Source organism: Emys orbicularis, chromosome 24 (genome assembly GCF_028017835.1).
Source record: "Emys orbicularis isolate rEmyOrb1 chromosome 24, rEmyOrb1.hap1, whole genome shotgun sequence".
NCBI lineage: Eukaryota > Metazoa > Chordata > Testudines > Emydidae > Emys > Emys orbicularis.
Window position 1 is genome coordinate 16682531 of NC_088706.1, and position 25506 is coordinate 16708036.

Here is a 25506-nt window from a genome sequence, read left to right on the forward strand (position 1 = left end):
TTCTGAAATTTTTTTTTATAACTTAAGGAGGACAAAATTATATCCATACACAGTTTAAAATAAAGCAGTGCACTAACTTAATATGGTTGATATTCTTTCCCTTTCAGACTCCTCGCTTGAACAATACCGGAGGTTTGCATTTTTTTTACCATATCATCACTGTTAAATATGCAAGTCAAGTTCTGATTTATAATGCAACAAACACTACATATAATCCTTTGTTTCTTTGCTTGCTAGGTTTAATGTGCTGTTTCTTACTTAGCACATTTAAGTCTAACTTACCCGTGAAGACATGTAGGTATTTAAAACTAAGACATTTGCTGTAGTGATAGGCTACTTTCCTGTTTCTGAACAGCATGTACATAAGGATAAAGTTTACAGATGGCATGAATTTGCACCACATACAAAATTAACTCAGTATCTGCCTTTTCTACAACAGTTGAAAATCTTATTTCAGTTTGAGACTTGCAACTGAAAATCCCACTTGTGAAAGTAAATATGGTTATTCATTATGGTACGGTCAAAGCAATTCCTGCTACTGCTCTTTCATTTTCTGAACTTCTTCTAATGCTTGCTCAATTGTCATAGGTGGGGATTTGTGATTCTTGATGTACTGCAAAGTAATAAAAGGTTGGTTAATACTTAAATGCTCGATCAAAGCTGAAAATAAGATAAGTTTGCCTCAACACTTGTGCCTTTCTATACCAGCAACAAAACTGTGGTCTCTATCCAAGCTGGTGGAGTGTGGCAGAGGAAGCCTCTTTCTTGTGTGTTTGGTGAGCGGAGGGAGCGGTGATAAAGAAGTTTGTATGTAAGTTCTTTGGAGTAGGAACTATTTATCTGTATAGCATCTAGTACATTAAAAGCTCAATTGGAACACTTATAAAGTGCTTGACTTTGCAACCACAGTTAGGAAGAGCTGAAATTGGGGGTGCCTGTGGAACCTTAATTCACCCCATTGTGCATATGCATTAAAACCTTTAATTACACACTTTTCTACAGCTTCCCCATTCCATTTCTTGAGCACTGTCCAGCCTGTGCTCTGTACTGAATGCAGCTGTTTGAGACCCTGTGCCTCATTTATTGCACAAGGTGGAAGGTGTGTAGCGAATGAGGAAGATAACTGCAAAAAAGAAAGGGTAGTCACATGGTTAAGGCAGTCAAATGGTGCCCTATCTTTCAGAGTTCTTGTGTGGTTTTGGGCAAGTCACTTAAACCACCTGTCTTGGTTTAACTGTGTTCCTTATCTAACTTGAGACAGCTGGGATATGATTTACAGGAATGCTGAGCACACTCAGCTACAAGTGATGTCAGTGGGAGATGTGCACTGAATGTAACGTGAAATACTCAAAAAAAAAAAATCAGGCTCTTGGTATTGTAAATTGGGCACCCAAAATTAGTGGACAGTTCACAATTTTGGTTTCCATTCCCGCTATGTAAAATGAAGATAAATATCACCTTGCCTCTCAGAGCTGTTTTGAAAAATTAATGTTTTAAAGCATTCAGCTACTAGGGTGGTGAGCACTGCAGAGAGGATCATAAGGAAGATTTATATTCAGGTATAGGGTTTGGATGGTGAGCAGTAAATAAAACCTGGGACCACACATTCAATGATTTAAAAAAAAAGAAAAAAAAAAAAACTAGCAAGTTCAGTGAGTACTGTCTATTCTGTGCACTAAATGAAGCAAGAGTCTCATGGAAAAAACATAATTAAAGAGTATAATGCTTATGCACAAATGGCCTGAACTGAGCAGTAGCCTTAATTCTGGCATTCATAACCTGAGTGCTTCACTTTGCAATCTTAACAGTCTTTTACCAGAACTTTTAGTTGCAATATGCATGTATAAGATGGCTTGCTGGGGTTCTGGCAAAAGGAGCCAGACACAGATAGTTCTCTGCAGGATCCAACGGGTCAAGGCTGCCTGCCAGTTAAGGATTAGTACCATGCCTTAAATTAGTGGGAGAAAATTGGTTCTTCCAAGATGTATGCTATGGATACTGTAGGACTTGATCTATGGTAAAGAGTTGAGTTTTGAGTTGCTAGATAACCAGATGCCACTTAAATGTGGTTAAGCTTTTGGTAAGCAATGTAACTATTCCTACAAATTCAAACTTTTTCTAATCTAGATAGTGTAACAGCTAAGTAAACTCTACTTGTTAATCTAATGGGGGAAAATGGTACAGGAAACAGCTATTTCTTTGTTACACACTGTTGCAGGGGAAAAGGGAGAATCTCTTCCATAAACATTATGCTCTTGTCTAGACCCAGTCTATAGAAGATATGAACTGTCTTCTGTTCTAGACGCGTTCTTAACCTTTTCTTTCTTTCTCCCCCCACCATGCTATTAAAAACTCCACAGCTCACCTGTCCAATAACTGTTTTTCTGCATATCCAGTAGATTAAAAGCCAGGGCTGGTGTTAGCAAGCAGGGCAATTTCCCAGAACCCCATGCCACAGGGGGCCTCATGAAGCTACTATGTTGCTTGGGCTTCAGCTTTCTGCCTTCAGCAACAGTAACTCTGCCAGCCCTGTTCTCTGGTTTATTTTGGCCAACCCCATGAAACCTGCTCACAGCCCCCAGCGGGCCTCAGACCCTCCCTCCCCATATTGAGAACTGCTGCTCTAGACAACACTCCTTACCTCCTTTGCTTCTGCCAGTGTGTGATATTGAAATGTCTCATTCTCCAATGACTCCACAAGCGATAAATGAAGATGGTGGATTGTCTCCACGAACTGCTGGGTCAGTATCAAGTGCTGTTTTAACATGTCATTCAGAGCAAACACTGCAGGACTATATGCTGTTAGGGCTACAAGCAGGAGGGAAGAGAACAAGTGCTTTGAGTGTTGTAATGTGAACTGCAAACAGTGAATCCTGAGCAAGTAAAGTACAAGGACAACAGAATGAATATTAGCTTCTTGCTTTTACAATACCTTCCAGGGCATCCATGGTGACAACATGACTGGCAATAGGTACTGGATCAATATAACTGCATCTTACAGCTGGGCCAAGGATTGTTGGGCCATCCTCTATGTATAGGACAGAATCTTAGCATTAATGTTTCTGATAAAGTATTTCAGAACTAGAAGTATGCAGCATTCTCCTTTTCAGAAGTATGTGTAGAATTTGTGCACAGCTTTAACCAGAGACCTGTACCAGTTAACATAGATGCTGAAGACCACTGGTCAGGTTATGCTGCTTATTTGAGATATCACCCCAGTATTTGCCGTGGTGTGGGAAATCACCATTTTATAGAAAGCTTCTAACCCTAGGAATAGCATAGGGAAGTGCTCAAGCACCTCAGTGCAGAATAGTTGTTTTCAGATGTACCTGCCTAGTTCTATCTTCTCATGCCTCCTGAAGAGCCCTAGCTACCCTCGACCATTCTCGGGCAGGTTCCTCCTTGACCCCAGCTAGACTACCTGTTCAAGTAGGCATCAGAAACATGTAGCAAGGGGAAACAAGTGGCAATTGAAGAACTTGTCCCACCATCGAGCTTTGCTACATGCCTTCCCATTCACCTGGCACAACACTTCCTAATGGCCATCCAAACCAACTAATTTTGTTAGGGGTAAAACTATAGTTGCCAATTGCAAAACTGGCCCAGAATCTTTCTTCAAGCAAGAGTAGGGGTTTATTGGGTTGATTCTTTAATTCCTTAAATGGCAAATATCTGTACTCTGAGGTAAGATCTTTCTGAATAGCTCCCTCCACAATGAAAGATATGAACGGGAGAGGAAAGCAATAGGTGATGACACCAATGCTAAACATGTAAAAAATAGTAAAAATTTACCAACACACTCTCCCCAGAAAGTCTAGTTTATGCATAACTTCAGAGCTAGACAGTGAATATTAGGAGAATCAGACCTAGAAGCCTTTAGTTCAGGGCCTAAATGGCAAAAGCCACTGGTGCATTTTACTTTTAAAGAAGAGGACAGTCATGGGTTGGAAACAGCTACCTGCAGAAGCAGTAACAAATCAGGAGCCTGGCTTTTCACTAGGAAATAAATGCAGCGTAAAGGGTTCTACATTGGTAGGGTCGCTTTAGCAACATGTTTGTTTCATACCTCAGTTGTTAAAAATCCCGTTTGAGAACATCATCTGGGTATTATTCCAATCCCCATTGTCTTACTAAGGCCTGTGTAGGTTCCAGTGCCCCTCAAGGAAGTCAGTCCCATCCCTCTGCTGCCCTTTAGCAACAGTTGGAGGTGACGAGCTGTACTATCTGGTAATGGTAGTATCTTTTATACAGATGGCTGAATGAATATTGTGACAGATTAAAAAGGATCTTTTTGATTAATTCAGGATATAGTACCTGAACTAAGAACTATAGCTAGGCAAATTCAAACTGGAAATAAGGCATACATTTTTAACAGTGAGAGTACATAACCATTGGAACAATTTACCAGAGGTTTTGGTAGATTCTCCATCACTGGCAATGTTTAAATCAAGATGGGATGTTTTTCTAAATGATCTGCTCTAGGAATTATTTTGGGGAAATTCTATGCCCTAAATTATACCACAGCTCAGACTATATGATCACAGTTGTCCCTTTTGGACTTGGAATCTATTAATAGAGTTTAGACAACTATTTAGGATTAGCACTTGAATCCTAGAAACCCCAAAACTTTAAATCACTGTGAACTTACTCTTTGACCAGTGATAGGTGAATGGAGAATCAGTTGTCTGCACAGCCATCTCTTTCACAGTTACTCTGCTTACTGTCTCATGCCATTTTTTCTTAGACTGAGGTGATGAGAGTGAGGGAGAAAAGTCTTTTCTGGAATACACAGAGCTGTTAGAATGCCCCACTGACATTTCAGACAAGGATCTTCTGTCTGTAGTCTCAGATACTGGTAAAGACAGAGATTTTTCAAAGTCTTCAGAATATTCTGAATTAACAGTGCTCTCCTCAGGTCCAGGAAACACTTGTCTAACGCTAAGATAGTCTGTAGAAATTCCACTTAAAAACTCAGAGATTTCAGCTTCAGTCATGATTTCCCCTTCCATATCATTGTCAGAAGCAGCATTAGTACTAGTTAAGACACTCACCATTTTAAGGGAGGTTTGGTCATTATTCACAGGAAACACATTTGGTTCTGAGTCCTTGTTTGATTTTTTAGCTATTTGAATGTCTGTCTCCTGTTAAAAAAATTCCATGAGTGGGGTCTCAGCAATACAAGTTGGAAAGTGTTTCAGTTATATTTGTACAATGTTGTACTACAGTACAGATCACTTATAAAATATTAGACTTATTGGTTGCTGCATCCTTTGACTAGACTTAAGTTTTCTTAATAGGAAATGAGTAACATTCCCTTGAAATATTACCAAGAAAGGTAAGCGTAACTAACAGATAATGTGTAATCTGCTAAAGGACATTTAAAACCTAGTGAATATAATCTCAGACAGTGTACATCTGGTCAATTTGCTTTCTATATAATAGGTCTACACAGATTATTAGAAGGTAAAATGGAAGCTGTTCCCTTCAAAACATCCATCTTCATTTAACACATGAATACAATAACATAAGGATTTACTACTTACCATTTGTTTTAATGCTTCTCTATCACCAGAAATATTTGGATCCAAATCATCAATGCTCAAAATATTTAATCTGAAGTCTGCAATTGAATGACAAATGGTCACCTGGTATCAGAGCAGGAAAGTTACCTTACATGTCCCTTTAAAGGAAGAAAGGCCATACATTCAATACTGTTTTCCTGATTTAAATATTCACTTATACAGACCAAGAAAGTGTTAAGTGGTGTTTACTTCAGACCCTCCATGCCCTACCTATTAAGGTCTTTTCTATACAATTTTCTTGAATTGGAGGATTTTTTTAAGAGAAAATTCAAGCACGGATTAAAGTTAAATCAACTGGACTCATAATGCATGCAGATTCTCTTGTTTAATGTCTAGTGATGGTATATAAAAGCTATTTTTAAAAGTTCCATAAGACTGGTCAGAATGGTACTGTGGTCTGATGTTTAGATCAGGGGACTAGATCTCAGAATTCCTAGGTTCTATTCTTAGCTCTACCTTGTAATTGTTGTAAGAGTATGGACAAGTCACAACCTCATTGTGTCTTATTTTCCTCCATTTAACCTGGAGATGATAATACCCTTTTGCTGCATGGGGCAATGAATTTGCAAGACATAACTTCTGCTTGTAAAGTGCCTGCATAGCCTCAAATGAAAGGCAATATAAATTTTACTGTATTACCATCAGTAATATATCACTGAAACAAAGTTCAAGGTAAGTCACTGTTATGACTCCAGTCCATAGTGATGGTGCAGCTTGAACCATAATCCTGATTTCTTAAATGCAATTGTCAGCAATTATTTGAGCTGAATCAGAGCTAAGCATGAAGCTGCAAATGTAGACATGGACAAACTGCGTTCAGCACTGTAAACTGTGCTTGTCTAGACTTGCATCTTTACCAGTCACTGACAATTGTGCTCAGTAACAGTTTAATTCTGCAGTGCAGATAAGGCTTAAGCTAGATTCCATTGGTTTCCACAGGCGCGTCTGTGAGCTATGATCTATTTTAACATGGTTATAACCAAGCTTTCCTCACTTGTTCATATCATTAAGCTAGAGGTCATGCACTTTATTTCTTCTATAGACACAGGTTGTTGCACGCACCAGGGACTTCTTGCAATCCTCCATTCCCCCCACAAGCTTCCCATATCTCTCTCTCATCCCCTTCTGTTTCAAGGACACTCTGCAATCCTATCTCTCTCATGCCAGGGATGCTGTGTGCTCTTTCCTACTATGCCAGAGGCTCTGTGTGTTCCCTCATTCCTGTCTCCCATTCTTTCCCCATCCAATGCCAGGGTCTCTGTGGGCCCCTTATTTTCCCCTTCTACCCAGGCCCCCTATTCCACTCTGTGTGCCTCCCACATCCCCCTCCCCATACCACTGTCCCCCATTTCCTCACCTGCCAAGGTCTCTGTGTGCATCCCCATTCATCCTGGTGCCAGGGTTCCTCATTCCCCCCACCCATGCCAGGGGCTCTGGGTGCAACCCCATTGTTCCCTATCATTCTTATTCCTTTTCTTTCTGTCAGAAGATAAGTCATCTAGGATGTCAATTTTTAAAAGAGAACTAGGAGACTGGGCAGAGCTGAGATGGGGAATATTGTTATGCTGGAAGATATCAATGGCTGCCATCAACTGGTTCTTCGATCTATAGACAATTTCAGAGGTGGTTGAAGCTGCTGAGTCTCCTAACCAGATGAAAGGGACAACATGTGTCCCCCATTTCCCAAAATCAATAGGATTTCTGCCCATTGGTGCCGAGAACATTCTCTGAAATTCTGAACTGATCAGATGCAGTATTCAAAAGGTATGTTACAGACAAAGAGAAATGCCATCAGATTGGCTGAAGGAAGCAAGGTCCTACACTCAATCAAAAATGAAGGGGGGAAAAGGTTTATGTTACATTAGAAAAACATTGCCCAGAGCAAATTTCAATCCCTTTGACAGGATCTAGAGTTCTGTAGGATAAGTTTGTTGAATATGATAACCTCTAATTTAGTTTTAGTGTCCATGGATTACATCAAGTCTGTTCAGAACATAAGCAGAAATGTAAAATGAACTTGGAAAAACTCACCATTGGAACTTTCACTGGTTGCATCTTCTGTATCTGCTGCTTTTGAAAACAACTCATCCAAAGACTTGATTTCACTCCTTTCAGACAAGGCCACCTGACTTTGTTTGATGTGGTTCGTTCTAGGTGAAACGGTCTCTGCAATGCTGTCTTTTATTGAAGTTGGTGATTGAAAAGACATACTAGTTAGTCTTGGCAAATTTCTACTTGGTGGAGAGGGAGTTTGTGGATTAATTCTATCAGAGGTTCTTTTCTGAGAACTTTTGCTAAGTAGCGAAGGAGCACTAAATAGATTTGTCGAAGCAGACGGTTTTTTGGGTGGAAAAGATGTTCTTGGTGGACTCTTCATCTTGGACTTCATGAATAACTTGGAAAAGAGATTTGTCATTACTTTACCTATTTTCAACCTTTACTAAAAGGTTTACTAAATTTTTACTTTCACTAAAAGTAAAAATACACTATATTGATAATAATGAATAATCAAGCATTCAGAATGCTACATAGAATAAGTATGTCAATTAATATTAGCTCATCTTATAAAAGTAGATTACAAATACTAGAAATTAAGTTGTTACAGTGTGTTAATTTTCTATAAAGTGATCTGCCATTTTAAAGTGTAATTTCATTAAATGTAAATAACAATGTTTAACCCAGTAAAGTTGTTACCTTTCCATCAGGTTTAGAAAAATTGGTGACATCCTTCTGGTTCTCATTTTCACTGGAAAACTCCAAAGAGCTCCCTAGTAATTGTCTCATTTCCTCTTCATCACTATCTAGACTAAGTTGTTTTCTAATTGGCACTTTGTTTTTTGTTGTCTGGCAGCTACTTTTCCCCTTGAAAGGGACTTTACTCAATGTTACATTTTCCTTGACTGTGTCATTTTTCTTCAGATACCTGGTACCTCTTGCACTCTCCTCCAGGCTGGATCTAGCTGATAAGTTATTTTCATCCGAAATCTTCAGGTCCAACTCAGTATCAGAAAAATCCATCTGTACCTTTCGGGTCATGATCTTGCTTTCTATCTGTGCTAGCTTTCTCAGAATGGCGCTTGACCTCACCTTTGAGGCTGTATCCAGAGTTTTTTTTGCAACATGCTTGTTCCCCTCCTGCATGGCACTAGTATTCTGGTTTAGCTGGTTTCTTTGTGCATGCTGCTTTTTCTTTAGGAATCTGATGTGGCTAAACTGAGTTTCCTGGAGGCTCTCCCTTTTAAGGTCTTTGTTTTTGTCAGTTTCTCCCATTTCTGTGTTGCCTATAGAAAGGTCACTGTAAGAGTCAGTAGGGGCACTAGTGAGTTTTTTATGGGGAGAATCCATGTGTCCCTGTGGAAGAATTACAAAAGGAAGATGATCCCTTGTTGATCAGGCACTACTGGACCATGGGAGATCTACGGCTGATTTCCTGCATGACCTTAGACAAGACATTTCATCTTTCTCTGCTCCCATTCTCCCTGGGTAAAATGGGGATACCAGTCTTTTCTTCCTCTACCCTGTGCCTGTCTTCTCTATTTCAACTGGAATCTTTCCACGGCAGGGACCGGTCTCTTACTATGTGGACCTACGACACTACCTAGAGCAACGGGTCTCTACAACTAATACGCACTAGCAAGACTGAAGTGACAGCGACCCAGCGCTCAGTCCCTCCCCTGCAAACCACACAGGCCACCCAGCGCCGGGGCCGATGCCACAGCAAAGCCCGTGACTGGAGCGCGGATCTCACCTGCCGTCCGCCCTCAGGAACCCGTCCAGCCCGAGAGCTGAGGTCGAGTCCTTTCCTTTCGTCGGGACCTTTCCTCGGGGCGGCGGGGAACGGGCTGCACCTAGAGAAGGTGGCCAGGCGGCACCGAGTCTCCCGGCTCCCCGGGCTGAGTCCCTGCCCTAGAGAGGACGGGGTGGTCTCCGCGCCCCTCAGCGGCCCTGCCAGGGGCACAGCGCCGGACTCGAGTCTTTCCCTTATTTCTTCGGCATCCCAGCAACACCAACCCACCGGTATACCGACCCCTGATTGGCCCTGAGCGGCCAGCCCGCCCACTGGCGCCTCTACCTTAGCAACGACCTTTCATCGCCTAACGAGAACCAATCACAAAGCCTTCTCTCCGGGGCTAAGGCGTGTGGGCCAGCACAGACTACAAGTCCCAGCACACATTACGTCCTGGAGTGGGCGGGCCGGACCGGCAGGAGGTGCCTGATAGTCCGCCCGCGCTCCTTCACGGCTCTAAACCAATCAGAGCCCTCTCCAGCATGAGGCGCGAGAATACGAACCAAACAGCCCCTGAGTTGACGGGAGGATTTGGACCAATTAGCGCCTGCATTGGCGTGAAGCGCGAGGGCAAGGACCAATCAACTGTGACTCCGTCGTGAGGTTCGAGGGCAGGCAGACAGGCGCCGGCAGATTAGCTGGCGACGGCGTTTGGTTCGGTTACAGTTGTTCCCGGACTGCGCGGGTGAATACTGCTTCCCTGCCGGCGGAAGCGGGATCGGTCTAGAAATGGGGCCCTTGGCCCTCGCCCTGCTTTTCTGGGCAGCGCTCAGCGCCGCCCGCGCCCTCGTGTATTTCCGGGAGCAGTTTATGGATGGAGGTGACGAGGAGGGAGGAGATCGGAGAGGGAATGGGGAGAGTCCTGTGAGGAGAGGGGAGCGTGACTAAGAGGTTGGGTTGATAGGTGGAGATGAACCTGTGTGGGGTAGGGTCAGTGGGAAAGTGCCCATTGATGCCCCTCCAGGTCACTGTGGTATGTGAGTCCTGAGGGGAAAGGGCGTTTCCGAGAGAGATTAAGGGTCGGGTTGCCAGTTTTCTAATCACACAAAACTGAACACCTCTGCCCTGCCTCACCCGTGAGGGCCCCTCCCCCAGTACATCCCCCCTCCCTCCCTTGCTCTCCCCAACCCTCACTCACTTTCACTGGGCTGGGCAGGAGGTTGGTGTGTGGGAGATGGTGAGGGCTTCAGTGTGGGGCCAGAAATGAGGGCTTCAGTGTGCGTGAGGGGGCTTCAGACTGGGGCAGAGAGTTGGGGTGCAGGAGAGGGTGAGGGATCTAGCTGAGGGGTGGGCTCTGGTGTGGGGCCAGGGATTAAGGGTTGGGGGGGCAGGAAGGGGCTCTGCTGGGGCCAAGGGATTTGGAGTGCGGGAGTGGGCTCAGGGCTGGGGGCTGAGGTTTGGGCTCCAGCCAGGCAGTGCTTACCTCAGGTGGCTCCTGGTCAGCAGTGCAGCGGGGCTAAGGCAGGCTCTCTGCCTGCCCTGGCTCCGTGCTGCCCCTGGAAGCGGATGGCATGTCTGACTCCTAGGCACGGGATGAGCGGGAGGCTCTGCATGGTGCGTGCTGCCCGTGCCCTCAAGTGCCACCCCTGCAGCTCCCATTGGCCGCGATTCCAAGCCAGTGGGAGGTGCGGAGCCAGCACTCGGGATGAGGGCAGTGCACAGAGCTTCCCTGATCGCCCCTGCAGCTAGGGGCCGCAGGAACATGCTGTCCACTTCCGGGAACTCTGTGGGGCCAGGGCAGGGAGGGAGCCTGCCTTTGCACTGCTGACTGGACTTTTAACGGCCCAGTCAGCAGTGCTGACAAGAGCTGCCAGGGTCCCCTTTCGACTGGGTGTTCCAGTCAAAAACTGGACACCTGTCAACCCTAATTAAAGGGGATATCCAGGGTGGGGAATTTCTAAGGCCATGAGAGTTGGGGGTGCAATTCCTGCTGGGTGAACAGAGAACCCCAGGTTGGGGAGATGTTTTTAGAAAGGAGTGATTCCTAGGGGACGTGGGAAGAGTCTGGGACTCTGGGAGAGGTCCTGGATAAATAGATAACTCAGTTCAGCCCTTCTCAGCACACGGAAGGGGTTATTGCACAGGATGTACTGGCTCCAGATTAGAGGCAGCAAACTTGTGTCGCACACCACCATATTAAGCAGCCTCCTGTCTTAAATACACCTCACGGTGTTCTGCGGTGTTCAGTTCAGATCCACTTCACTGGGAGACCAGATCTGTCACTTCTGGCCCTTTGAGAAGTTGCTGAAGACACTTTTACCCCTTGATAGTGGGGGCCTATCAGAATTTGCCCCCACTTTTTTTGCTTTAAAAATTTCACTCAATTCTTTATAAGTAGTTTCACCTTTCTTCCCCTGAAATAAATGCTTTTTTTAAAAAAAAAAAAAGTGAGTGTGAACAGTCCATTACTCTTCTGCCATGAGTGCAGGGGACTGGATTAGATGACCTCTTGAGGTCCCTTCCAGCCCTATAATTCTATGATTCATTTACTCTATAATAACAAAAGGTAATAATGAGTAAGGGAACAGATTTTATTTTCAAACTTCTGAGGAGTTTTTGTATATAACAGTATGTTTCAGAAAGATTTTTAAAATTTGAAAAAGTCCTTGTCTGTATCATTTTAATTCATTTAGTGGCCTAAATTTTTCTATTGGTATCAGATTACTAATATTTAATATTATTTAACAGTTAAATGGCAAGACAGATGGATGAATTCTCAATATAAATCCGATTATGGGAAATTTAGACTAACAGCTGGGAAGTTTTATGGAGATGCAGTCAGAGATAAAGGTTTGTGCATTTCATTTAAAATGTGTTATTAGGACTGCATACATTGTTAATAATTGACATGGTCTTCTTGAAATGTCCTCTTTTGGCTTCCATGACTCTGTCTTCTCCTGGTTCTCTTCCTACCTCTCTAATCTCTTTCTTCATTGTGTCCTTCAGATGATCCTCCTCATTCACCTTCCAACTTTATGCGGGGGTTCCACAGGGCCCTGCCCTTGGTCTCTTTCACTTCTCCCTTTACACCTTATCTTTTAGTAATCTTATCTGCAAACATAAATTCAACTACATCTGGTGACTCTCAGATCTACTTCTCTACTCCATCTTTATCTCCTGTACAGACTAAAATATCAATCTGTTTCTCTGATGTCTCCTTGTCGATGTCTAGATATCAGCTCAAGCTCAACATGGCTAAAGCAAAGCTCCTAATCTTTCATCCAAGCCATTCCTTCTACCTCCTTTCTTGACCACTGTGGATGGTGATAGCATCCTGTCTGTCGCTCACTCAGGCCCCTAACCTGGAGGTCATCTTCTGTATGGATCTCTCTGTAGGTCTTCACATCCAAGCTAAATCTTACTGTTTTTTTTCTGCATAATATAGCTAAAATACATCCACACAGCTAAAACTCTTGTCTAAGCTCTCATCTTGCGTCTTGATTACGGCAACTTCCTTAACAAATGCAGTGTTGCCCTGCTCATATCCATTCAGAAAGTTGCAATAAAGATAATGTTATTACCCCATTGTTTTGACCATGTCAACCATCTCTTCACGTCCCTCCACTGGCTCCCCATCTCAGTCACATCAAATATAAGTTGCTTGTTTTGACTTTCCAGGTCCTGCATATTCTGTATCCGCTCTACCTATCATCTCATTCACTATCAAGCTGTTGACTCTCACTTCTGATTGGCCCATGATGCCAGCCTCTATTGCCCACTTGTTAAATGTTTAAATAAGCACGTTTGTGTTTTCTCCCATGTGCCCCCTCACTCTTGGGAGGTGCTTGTATAAACATCTGCAAAGCCACCTCATTATCCACATTAAAAACCCTCCTCAAAACTCTCCTTTACTGTGATGCCTACAAAAAACTTGACAGTGATTAGGCTGCTGGTGTGCTGATACCACTGCCTATCATGCTGACCAATATTGTCTCGTTTCCTTGTATTCCTCTGTTTGTATCCATCTGTTGTCTCTCCTCTTATATTTAGATAGTAAGCTTTTGGGGGCATGGACCATTTTTTTTGCTCTGTGTTTGTACAGCACCTAGCACAATGGGGTCCTGGTCCATGACTAGCGTTCATAGTCCTCTGGTAATATAAATAAATAAAAATAATAAGTAATATAAACCCACATGCATTCTCAGCACATTTAGAGATTTCATAAATAAAACTGAGGAGTTTCATATAAGACATTATAAGGCTTACGTGAAATCCATAAAGTGCTTACATACTAGAATGACAGAAACATCTAAGATAGGTACCATAGAAGGAAAACATAAGAATGGCCATATTGGGTCAGAACAAGGGTCCGTCTAGCCCAATATCCTGTTTTCTGACAGTGGCCGGTGACACATGCTTCAGAGGGAATGAACAGGACAATTTACTGAATGATACATCCCCTGTCTGGCAGTCACAGGTTTAGGAACACCAAAAGTATGGGGTTGTATCCCTGACATCTTGGCTAATTGCCATTAATGTACCTATCCTCCATGAATTTATCTAATTCTTTTTTGAACCCAGTTATAGTTTTGGCCTTCACAACATCCACTGACAATGAGTTCCACAGGTTGACTGTGCATTGTGTGAAGCAGTACTTCCTTGTTTGTTGCCTATTAATTTAATAGGGTGATCCCTGGTTCTTGTGTTATGTGAAGGGGTAAATAACACTTCTTTATTCACTTTTTCCTTACCATTCGTGACTTTATAGACCTCTATCACATCTCTCCTTTGTCATCTCTTTTCTAAACTGAAGAGTCCCAGTCTTTTTAATCTCTCCTCATATGGAAGCTGTTCCATACCCCTAAGCATTTTTGTTGCTATTCTTGTACTTTTTCCAATTCTAATATATCTTTTTTGAGATTGGGTGACCAGAACTGCACACATAGTATTCAAGATGTGAGCATACCATGGATTTATATAGTGGTGTTACGATATTTTCTGTCTTATATCTATCTATCTCTTTTCTAATGGTTCCTAATATTCTGTTAGCTTTTTTGACGGCCGCTGCATGTTGAGCAGATGTCAGCAAACAATCCACAATGACTCCATGATCTCTCTTTCTTCAGTGGTAACAGCTAATTTAGACCCCATCATTTTGTATGTACTATATAGTTAGGATTATTTTTTCCCCATGTGCATTACTTTCCATTTATCAACATTGAATTTCATCTGCCATTTTGTGGCCCAGTCAACCAGTTTTGTGAGAATCCTCTGTAATTCTTCACAGTCAGCTTTGGATCTAACTCTCTTTAGCCATTTTGTATCATCTGCAAATTTTGCCACCTCACTGTTTGTCCCTTTCTCCAGATCACTTATGAATACATTGAACAGCACTGGTCCCAGTTCAGATCTTTGGGGGACCCAGCTATTTACCACTTTTCAATTTGAAACTGTTTTTCCTACCCTTTATTTTTTATATTTTAACCAGTACTGATCCACGAGAGAATCTTCCCTCTTATCTCATGACTACTTAGTTTGCTTAAGAGCCTTTGGTGAAGGAGGGACCTTGTCAAAGGCATTCTGAAAGTCCAAGTACACTATATCCACTGGATCACCTTTCTCCCCCTGTTTGTTGATCCCCTCAAAGATTTCCTCATGTTTATGGATCACTTATGATACAAATTAAAAACATGTTTTGCTGTTTGTTTTTTACACAAATTATTAATTCACATATATTAGGTGCTAACTGTTTTTTGTGATTTCATTTAAAACTGTGTCTGGTTAAGTCATTTTTTTTGCATGTGATGTTTTGTCAATGTTTAAAATTGGCTGATTTTAATATATCTAGCATTAGTTTGGTGAGGAAAATGATAAGGCTAAATTCTACTCTTGATTACACATTTGTAAAGCCAAAGTAAGTTTAGTGCCACAGAGTTACTTTGAATTTATAACAGTGTAAATGACAGGAGAATTTGTCCCCTACTTTCAATTTAAATGAAGAAAGCTGAACCATGAGTTTTTGCACCTATCCAGTTGATAGATTTTTTTGAATCAATATTAATTTATTTGCCTTTACAGAGATGTCCTGCATTCTTATTCTAATATAATTAAAATTAATGATTTTAATAATAGCAGATGAAAACAAAACATAAGTATTGTGTTACCATATGCAAATATTAATGTCTTTATAGGTCTACAAACTAGCGAAAATTCTAAATTTTATGCCATTTCATCACGATTTAAACCATTTAGCAATAAAGGAAAATCTCTGGTCATTCAGTACACAGTAAAACATGAGCAGAAGATAGATTGTGGTGGTGGATATATTAAGATCTTTTCCTCAAACTTGGATCAGAAAAATATGAGTGGAGATTCACAGTATTACATAATGTTTGGTGAGTTTAGTTACATGTGCATTGCTAAAATATTGTCACAATAGCTGCACAGTTCTTCAAAGACAGATCTAGAACTGGTACAGCAAAAGATTTAATACAAGACTTCCCTAATAAGATAAAAATCCTGTGACTGGTCAGCAATTCAGCATCTCTGTGGTTCAGATATTTTTAAGCACGAATTGTCAAAATACAAATTGAAATTAGAAATGATTTAACATTCATTTGTGTCCCTTAATCAGTTAAGAAATTGTTTAGAGTGTTTTTAGAATTAAGCCAAAGGTCCAGTAAGATTATTTCAGTCATAGGGCTTTTGATAATCCCAATGATGGTCCAAAATTTGCCCTCATATATTCACATGTAACTCCCATTAAGTCACTGGGAATTGGACATGTGTATCTCAAAGGAAACTTTAGTCCAAAGACTTATCAGTTGAATAGCCAGTCTGGCACACAGATAGTTCTATCAATATGTCATATGATATAGGCTATGGGTAACTGCAGTTGGCAGTGGATTTCTATATGATTTTTGCCTGTATTAGGACTGCAGGAGACTCAAGCCCTAAAACAATGTTTGGTTAGTAAAATTAGAATATAATTTTGAGGCAGGTCTAGAGATGGGAAGAGAAGCAATGCAAGCGAAAATGGGAATCCATCAAGTGGCATGTGGAATTGAGGGCTGTCTATTGGCAGTAAAAAAAAGGGGGGGGGGCGGGGGGAGAAAGACATGAGATAAGCAAACTGTATATGTATAAAGAAGTTAAGAATAGACAGTATGAAATGTTTTGTAGGACCAGATATTTGTGGATCTGAAACCAAGAAAGTCCATGTTATTTTAAATTACAAGAGTAAACCTCATCCAATGAAGAAACGAATCAGATGCAAGGTAAATGCTAGAATATAAAAGTTTTAAAGATTGTTAACTAATTTCAGGAATTTCATGTTAAAATTCACCTAATAGCTGCATTTAGATTAGTGAGAGTGCCTCTTTAAAGTTAATAATAATTTAAAGATGTCATATTAAACACATTATGGAGGCACTAGTTACAACTCAATAGTTAAGTTTGAGTTCCATTTTGCATTTAAAGCAGGGATTCAACCTTATTTTTTGTTTGAAAAATATGCTCCTTCAAGCTTACATCACTTATATCAGTGGTTTTCAACCAGGGGTGCATGTACCCCAGGGAGTACACAGAGGTCTTCCAGGGGGTACATCAGCTCATCTAGATCAATGTTTTGCAACCTGGGGGATTGCGACCCCCCCACCCCCAGGGGGGTCATAGGATGGGTTTAGGGGGGTTGCAAGTGCAGGGCTGGCATTGGGGGGTGGCAAGCAGGGCAATGCCACAGGCAGCCCTGCAAAGCTAAATTATATTCTTCGGCCCAAGCCCCAGTGGAGGCTGAAGCATGTATCTTAGCTTCGCAGGCCCCCTGTAGCTTTTAAGTGAAGTGAAACTTGGGGTATGCAGGACAAATCAGACTCCTGAAAGGGGTACAGTATGACTTATATGGAAAAAAAATCTAAAGTCTTTAAAAAAAAAATTAATCTAATTTGGGACTACAAACATTAAAATGATTTACTCTTGTTGTTCGGTTAACACATAGCATCACTACAGGGCAGACTTCAGGTTGCTTTAGAACAGGGGTGTGCAAACTTTTTGGCCTGAAGGCTGCATTGGGTTTCGTAAATTGTATGGAGGGCCGGTTAGGGGAGGGGGTCATGGCCCGGCCCCCACCTCGTGTTTGCCCCCCCCCCCGGACTCCAAACCCCCCTGTTCCCTGACAGTCCCCCCGGGACCCCTGCCCCATCCACACACCACCACCCCCGCTCCCTGTCCCCTGACCACCCCCGGACTCCCACCGCCCCATCCAACCCCTCCTCTCATTCCTGACGGCCCCCCCGGGACCCCTGCCCCATCCAACCACCCCTTCTCCCTGTCCCCTGACTGCCCTCGGAACCCCTGCCCCCTGCCGCTCCATCCAACCCCCCTCTCCTTCCTGACTGCCCCCCTCAGGACTCCTGCCCCCATTAAACTCCCTGTTCCCCCCCCCCCCCCCCCCGACCACCCTGACGCCTATCCACCCCCCCTGCTCCCTGCCCCCTTACCGCGCTGCCTGGAGCACTGGTGGCTGGTGGCACTACAGCCGCCGCCGCCACCACGCAGCACAGAGCACCAGGTCAGGCCTGGCTCTGCAGCTGTGCTGCCCCAGGAGCTCACAGCCCTGCCGCCCAGAGCATTGCCCCGGCGGCGGGGCGAGCTGAGGCTGCGGGGGAGGGGGAACAGCAGGGGAGGAGGAACAGCAGGGGAGGGGCCGGGGGCTAGCCTCCCGAGCCAGGAGCTTGGGGGCCGGGCAGGATGGTCCCGCAGGCCAAATGTGGGCCGCGGGCCGTAGTTTGCCCACCTCTGCTTTAGAACCTTATATTGTGCATTTCTTAGTTTAACATGTTTGAATTTCTAATTTAAATTCCTTAACTGAATTTCCTGGATTTGTAATGCTTTCTTTTGGTTAGGGCCGGCTCCAGGTTTTTTGACGCCCCAAGCGGCGAAGAGAAAGGGGGGGGGGGAAAAAGCCGTGATTAGCGGCACTTCGGCGGCTGCTCTACCGCGCCGCTTCATTCTTTGGCGGCCAGTCCTTCCCTCCGAGGGGGACTGAGGGACCCGCCGCCGAATTGCCACTGAAGACCCGGACGTGCCGCCCCTTTCCATTGGCCGCCCCAAGCACCTGCTTCCTGCGCTGGTGCCTGGAGCCAGCCCTGCTTTTGGTATAGTTACAACATCCCTGTAATGTTTTTTACCCATAAGTTACTGATATGTACTTTCAACCTTAACCCATCTTTGTTTTTGTCTGGGATATAAATTAGGAAGGTATTTTTGGATTGTGGTTGTTTTTTGTTTTATATACCCTTTCCATCACTATCCACCTTATGCTCTCTATATTATAACGCTTCCTATGGCCAAGCCGGGATAGACAGTGCTTACTCTGGACTCCATCAATCCTGCTCTGACTGCCACACAGAAGAGTAAGCCAATAACAGTTCAAAGCTTTCCCTCCTGCCCCTTCATGCCATTTTAGTTTAGAGTCAAGACAGAGACTTTCACAAAGGGGGAAAAAGTTCAGATGTTTCATATTTAAAATGTAGACTCAGTTACTTTTTTCTCTTGCTGCTTTTTCAAATGATCAGATATATTTCTGACTTTAACAAAGATTTTTAATTAAACTTTTTTATCTTGCATAATCCTGCAAACAAATCATAATGCCAAATTTATGACAACAGTCATTTCAAAGGCAAGATTTAAGATGCCATTCACAAAGTATTGTCTTTACTGCAGGTCTAAGCATGAGAAAATGGCTATAAAGGGAGAAAGCTCTTATTCAAACACATATATTCAAAAATAGCAGGGGAAACGTACAAGATTGCTGGCAAATTAGATTGCTTTTTGTATAAATATCTTTTCATGTTTAGCCAATATAAAAGTCCTTGGGAGTTTTTCTTGTTTGAGCCTGTTTATGATGGATTTTCTGCTGTAATGTGATTCTGATGCAATACTGATTCTAAAAGCTACATGTTTTAGTGGTACTTCTAAATGGCAGCAGAAAACATTTAACTTCCTTTCTTTAAAATTTATAGGTTGATGGATTCACTCATTTATATACACTAATTTTAAGACCAGATCAGACTTATGAAGTAAAAATTGATAATGAAATCATTGAATCAGGCAACTTAGAAGATGATTGGAATTTCTTGCCACCAAGGAAAATAAATGATCCTACAGCAAAGAAACCCAAGGATTGGGATGATGTACCCCAAATTGATGATCCAAATGATGTCAAGCCTGAGGTGGTTTCTTTTTCCTGAATATTCCTCTGTCCTGTATTTTTGAGGAAGTACATACATGTCAGAAATATCTGATTATTTCATTATAATTGAACCCAGATTTGTTACTACTGTTCATATAATCAGGTAGAGCTACTTCCAGTACACAGTGAAATTGAACCTGGAGAAACTTCTCTGGGCCAAGGTGTTCTCTGTGCATAGCAGCTGCATGTCATGGAAATATGATTATTTAACTCAGAAGTACTTTGCAAGGACCCTAAACTGGGAGATACCCAGCTCCACTGCTGCACATCTCTGTACCAAAGTTGGCCTGTTATCAAGGCTAACAGAAAGTGCCCCATCCATTCCTCAGATATATACACTATGTTAGTAACTGAAATTTTCTTGTCATTTTAAAAATTACATGACCAGATGATGAGGGTTGCTTATATGAGGAGAGGATCAGATTGACTTTAATGTGTTTTGGATTAGACCTACAGTGAGTTGCCTTACCATGTTAATTACAGCCCAAAACAATTAACCCTCTGTTAACCTGTTTATATGAGCAATCTTCAAAGGTTCAGATTGGGTAAACATGCATAATGAGGTTAGGATTTAATCAAAAGCCCCCTCCAGCAAGCCCAACGTCTAACAATTCAGGACACAAATGACCAGGACAAGAGATTGAACCCAACTCTCTGATTTGGCATTGCCTAACACTACACTAGACCACCCCAAGCTTTAACTGTAAATCAAGGTTCTAAATATAAATTTTAATATTTTATAGTTTTCCCTTTTTGTCCAGATTATGCAAAGAGCACCTTTATATCTACTGAATTGGCCAGTATGTGAGGGTTTCCTTTTCCTGAAAAGGAGATCATCTGTTTATTCTATTAAAATTATATGATAAAAAATCTTTCATAGCTGAATTGTTTGGGGAAACAATATGGCATCTTGCCTCATAGTAGGAATATAAAGCCCAGATAATTTTACTTCCTTTATCTTCTGGATATTTTTAAAGGATTGGGATGAACCTGAATACATTCTGGATACTAGCGCTGAAAAACCTGAAGATTGGGATAATGCAACAAACGGAGAATGGCAACCTCCTATGATCAAGAATCCACTATACAGAGTATAAATCATTCTATTTATGTATAACATGTTCAAGTTGACTATTCTTTTGGTGACAGTGTTCAGAACATGTGGTTTGTTACAGGGTGAATGGAAACCAAGGAAGATTGATAACCCAAATTATAAAGGAGTTTGGCCGTGTCCACAGATTGAAAACCCAAACTACTCACCAGACTTCAATATCTATAGCTATGAGAACATTAGCATAATTGGACTAGATCTTTGGCAGGTCAGTTGTTTTTAATTATTACAGAAACTGGAAATTAAAGAACTTCCTGTCCTTAACTATGCAACAATGCGTTCTGCCCTTGCATATACACATCATCTACTTAGTTGGGAGTTGGATCATGCCGATGTTTTTAACATACCCTCATTTCAATAGGTATTTTTAGCCATTTGTTTGAATCATAATTATCTCCAGATGTACTAACAAATGAGGGACATAATCAGTTCTACTCAATTTATAATTTTATAAATGCCGTTATGAAGTATGTGCATGTGTTTACACATTCACAAAGCAAAAGTTTTATTAAGTTTTGTATTAAAAATAATACAAATAAGTATACATAATAAAACAATACAATAAGTTTTGTATAAAAAATAAATAATTATTAAAAATAATTTAAAAATATAATAATTTATAACTTGGTTTTAGCCTGGGAGCAGAGTTGGTCACAAATGTCTTTTAAACCTGTATATTTTTTATAGGTAGTGGTAAAAGAAATCAGAATATTTGTTTAAAACAGTTCAATCTTTTATTCAAGAGCTTCATTCTTTTAAATATATCAGGGGTGGCCAAACTTATTGACCCGCTAAGCTGCATACGATAATCTTCAGAAATTCGAGAACCAGACATGTCTGCCGGGACTCAGGGATTCTGCCCTGCAGTGGGGTGGTGGGCCTAGGGGCTTCAGTCCTGTGGGGAGTGGGGTCTTGGGGCTTCTGCCCTGCTCCTGCTGAAGTCCTGAGCCCCAGCAGGCGTCTCCCACAGGTCTGAAGCCCTGAGACACCCCTCCCCATTGGGCAGAAGCCCCTAGCCCCACCACCCCACAGCAAGACAGGATCAGTCTGCACTGCTTTGGATCGTTATCAAGCAGAACCCATCATCAGCATGGAAGCATGTCCTCTGGAATGGTGGTTGAAGCATGAAGGGACATATGAGTCTTTAGCACATCTGGCACGTAAATATCTTGCAACACCAGCTACAACAGTGCCATGTGAATGCCTGTTCTCACTTTCAGGAGACATTGTAAACAAGAAGCAGGCAATATTATCTCCAGCAAATTATAACCACCCTTGTTTGTCTGAGTGATTGGCTGACCAAGAAGTAGGACTGAATGGACTTGTAGGCTCTAAAGTTTTACATTGTCTTATTTTTGAATGCAGGTTTTTTTGTACATAATTTAACATTTGTAAGTTCAACTTTCATGAACAAGAGATTGTACTACAGTACTTGTCTGAGGTGAATTGAAAAATACAATTTTTTTGTTTTTTACAGTGCAAATATTTGTAATCAAAATAAATATAAAGTTAGTACTGTACATTTTGTATTCTGTATTGTAATTGAAATTAATATATTTGAAAATGTAGTAAATATCCAAAAATATTTAAAATAAATGGTATTCTATTGTTTCACAGCGTGATTAGTTGCGATTAATAATTTTTTTTTAATCGCTTGACAGCCCTAACTAGAATTGTGGTCTAAACCAACAAATTTTGTTTAAACAACTGAAGACAAGGCCTTGGATTCTGGAGCATAGTTCTGCAACAAGGGTGAATTCCTTAGCAAATTCTGCAGCGACTTTGAGGAATACATGGGGCCCTGAGTACAGGAAAATATTCAGTAATATCATCCTGATTAAGTAACAACCAATAAAAAGGAATGAGATTAAAATTATGAACAGGGAACATAAATAAAATGTGATTTTTGTTTGCCATTGCAGGTGAGAGCTGGAACAATTTTTGATAACTTCTTGATCACAGATGATGAACAATATGCAGAAGACTTTGGAGACGACACCTGGGGTGAAACAAAGGTAATGGATGAGCTCTTCACCACCCCAGGGCACCCCGCCCATTCTGGCCCCGTTTTGCAGGTAAAAGGGCTGGAATAGTACAAAGGGGTCCTAAAATCTCTGTATCCAGTCAAGGCAAGGATTCCCCTGCTTCAGATACTGTGGAAGATAGCCATAAGTGGGGTTACCAGATAGCGAAAAAACGGGACAGGGGGTGGGGGGTAATAGGCACCTATATAAGAAAAAGTCCCAAAAAATGGGACCGTCCCTTTAAAAACGGGACATCTGGTCACCCTAGCCATAAGGTTGCCTTCCGTGGACCCCCTCAGAAGCCCTGGTGAAGTGAGTATGCTGGGGAAAGGGTCACAGAGCACATAGTGCTGCAAATAATCAAGACTGCACTGCGGCAATAAAGTAGCTCCAACAGGTTGTTGCTAGGAGCCTCTCTGGCCCTTGGAGCAGCCTAGGGTCAGGAGACCACAAAGGTTGCTTAAAGCCCCAAGGAACTTACTTTGATATTTTTTTCTAGAATAGTGCCAGGCACGTAATCTATGATTCAATAATTACAATAATAATAATTAGATTTTTCATGTACACTCCTGCAATCCCACTGACGTTTATAGGGTTGTACTGAGGTCAGACTTTAGCCCTAAGTTACTAATAATTTACGGTTTGTTCTTTCTGGAATAAATGTCCTGATTCTGCTGCCTCCTGTGGCCAGCGCAGCCTTACAACAGCCTCCCTATGGCTGCAAATGGGTTGCTCTGCAGCCCAGAAAAGCCATAATGCTGAACACTACAGCCACTCCTCCTCCTGTCCTCCACGCGTTTATTCCTACTTCCAGCATGGTGGGGACAGCATAGAGCATGTCAGCCCTATGCAACTTCTACCCTGGGGACAGTTTTCCCTCTGGCTGTTGAAGCCCCATTTGCTGCTGAGGGCTCTATAGGGGCCAGGGACAGAATCTGGCCCCCTGTATTCTTGTAGCAGATCTTCCATTTTAAGAAAACAACCAATAGTTCAACAAACATTTGCTGCTAAAGTATAATCTATGTGTGTAGTTTGGAAAGATGGTTCTGTAAGGAAGTTTAGATGCCCGTTAAAAATAAAGGCCCTTGCAATTCCTGTATTGGCAAACTCCCTCCGATTGACTTCAATGTAAATTCAGTAGACAGAGGGCTGGCAGAATTGGACCCAAAATGACATTTACTGTGAACTGACCTTTTCATTATTTCTTCAGGACCCTGAAGAGAAAATGAACATAAAACAGACTGAAGAAGAAAAGAAAAGGGAAAGGGCAAAAGAAGAAAAGCGTTTTAGGGAAAGGTTTAACAGGAAGGTAGAAAAGCAAAAAGAATCTGGAAAGACTAAATTGAACAGGATAACTGTGAAGAAGGAGGAGCTTTAATTCTTATTTAAAAAGACTTCAAAGAAATCTCTAAAGTTTGGCTTTTCTCTAATTTGTTGTATAGAGGTTCAGATGTATTCTTAATAACTAATTGAAAGTAATATTTAAAACTTCCTCTAATAAAACTTTGTTAGAACTATTCATTTTTATGGGATTTAAATATATATTTTTAGCACAGGAAGATAAAGAAAAATGTTTCCTGTAAATAGAACATGGAATTGAAATAATTCAATAAAAAAAACTTATTAAAATATATTAAATTACATATTTTGTATTTGAGTTAGGATTTGGTATATATTTCTAAAAGAAGGGCCATTATATTTCTCTTGATGCTGTTGGCATACAGTATGTTCCTCTGCAGTGAGAAGTCTTGTAACCAACCTCTTTGGCGCTAGACTGTTTTATACTTTCATCATTAATATTAATGTAAAATACATGAAAATTGTGTCGTGAAATTCTCCTTTCATCACAAAATTTGTATCCAGTGTTGTACCCATGTTGGTCCCAGGATATTAGTGAGTCAAGGGGGGTGAGGCAATATTTTTATTGGACCAACTTCTGTTGGTGAGAGAGACAAGCTTTTGAGTTTACACAGAGCTTGAAAGCTTGTCTATCTCACCAACAGAAGTTGGTCTAATCAAAAATATTACCTCACCTGCCTTGTCTCTTCATCACAAAAGCTTTTTCAAAAATTACTTTTTTCAAAGACAGCATTCCTGATCTGTGAAGTATATGTTGCTACATAACATTGTACAAAGTCTTAATGAAGAAAGAAGGCTTGAAGAACTTCCATAGTAATTATGCTTGTGTCATAGTTATAGGGCTAGCTGCTTCCCTGGCCCCTTTGTAGTATCTCTATGTGCACCTTCAGACATGCCAGGCCTCATGCCTTCTGGGAGTGGAATTTCACAATTCTTCTACTCCTAGACCAGGCCTTGGATTATAGAACCCTGTGTATGTACTGTTCTTCCCCTGCAGGTCCAACTTAGTTCAGCCTGCAGCTCTTCCCTTTCGGAGTCTGTGACCAGTGATATACAGTGATGAGACACCTTTGTTAAAGCAAAAAATTTATTTATTTTGTTGAAGGAACAAACCTTTTAGAGAGAAGAATTTTAAAATAGTAAAAAGTCTACATGCAAATCTACCTAACTTAAAGGCTTACTATTGCCTGAAGTAACCTAGGCAGGTCTAACTTCTTCAAAGTGGTTCCTTTGTCTCAGTTCTAGCTCTCCTGAAGAACCCTCTCCTGAAGAGTGGCCCTTTTAAGCCCTATTATAGGCTTTTTATTCTCCTGCATTTCTAGACTTTGACCCTTCTGGTAAAAACCAGTAATGTTAGGCTCAGCTGGCAATCAAGCCAGAGTCCTCGGAACCAGTGGTTCTGGCATTGTCCCTTAACAGTCCTCAAGTGTTTGCTGAGGAGTGACTAAGTA

At 41.7% G+C, this 25506-nt stretch overlaps 2 protein-coding genes across 2 annotated transcripts; one reads left to right on the forward strand and one right to left on the reverse strand.

Moving 5' to 3' along the window:
- Positions 1-165: 165 nt before the first annotated feature.
- C24H19orf44 (chromosome 24 C19orf44 homolog) lies at positions 166-9673 on the reverse strand. Its single transcript, XM_065422367.1, has 9 exons — positions 9667-9673; positions 9331-9527; positions 8277-8933; positions 7614-7977; positions 5544-5620; positions 4649-5141; positions 2933-3028; positions 2642-2808; positions 166-613 (listed from the first exon to the last, which is right to left on the reverse strand). The coding sequence occupies exons 1-9, from the start codon at positions 9671-9673 to the stop codon at positions 536-538; spliced, it is 2136 nt and encodes a 711-aa protein (XP_065278439.1). The 3' UTR covers positions 166-535.
- Positions 9674-9851: 178 nt separating this feature from the next.
- CALR3 (calreticulin 3) lies at positions 9852-24074 on the forward strand. Its single transcript, XM_065422368.1, has 10 exons — positions 9852-9926; positions 9973-10189; positions 12058-12159; positions 15501-15704; positions 16492-16586; positions 19332-19541; positions 20539-20652; positions 20737-20880; positions 22595-22687; positions 23907-24074. Exons 1-10 carry the CDS (start codon positions 9852-9854, stop codon positions 24072-24074), a joined length of 1422 nt encoding a protein of 473 aa, XP_065278440.1.
- The last annotated feature ends 1432 nt before the right edge of the window (positions 24075-25506 follow it).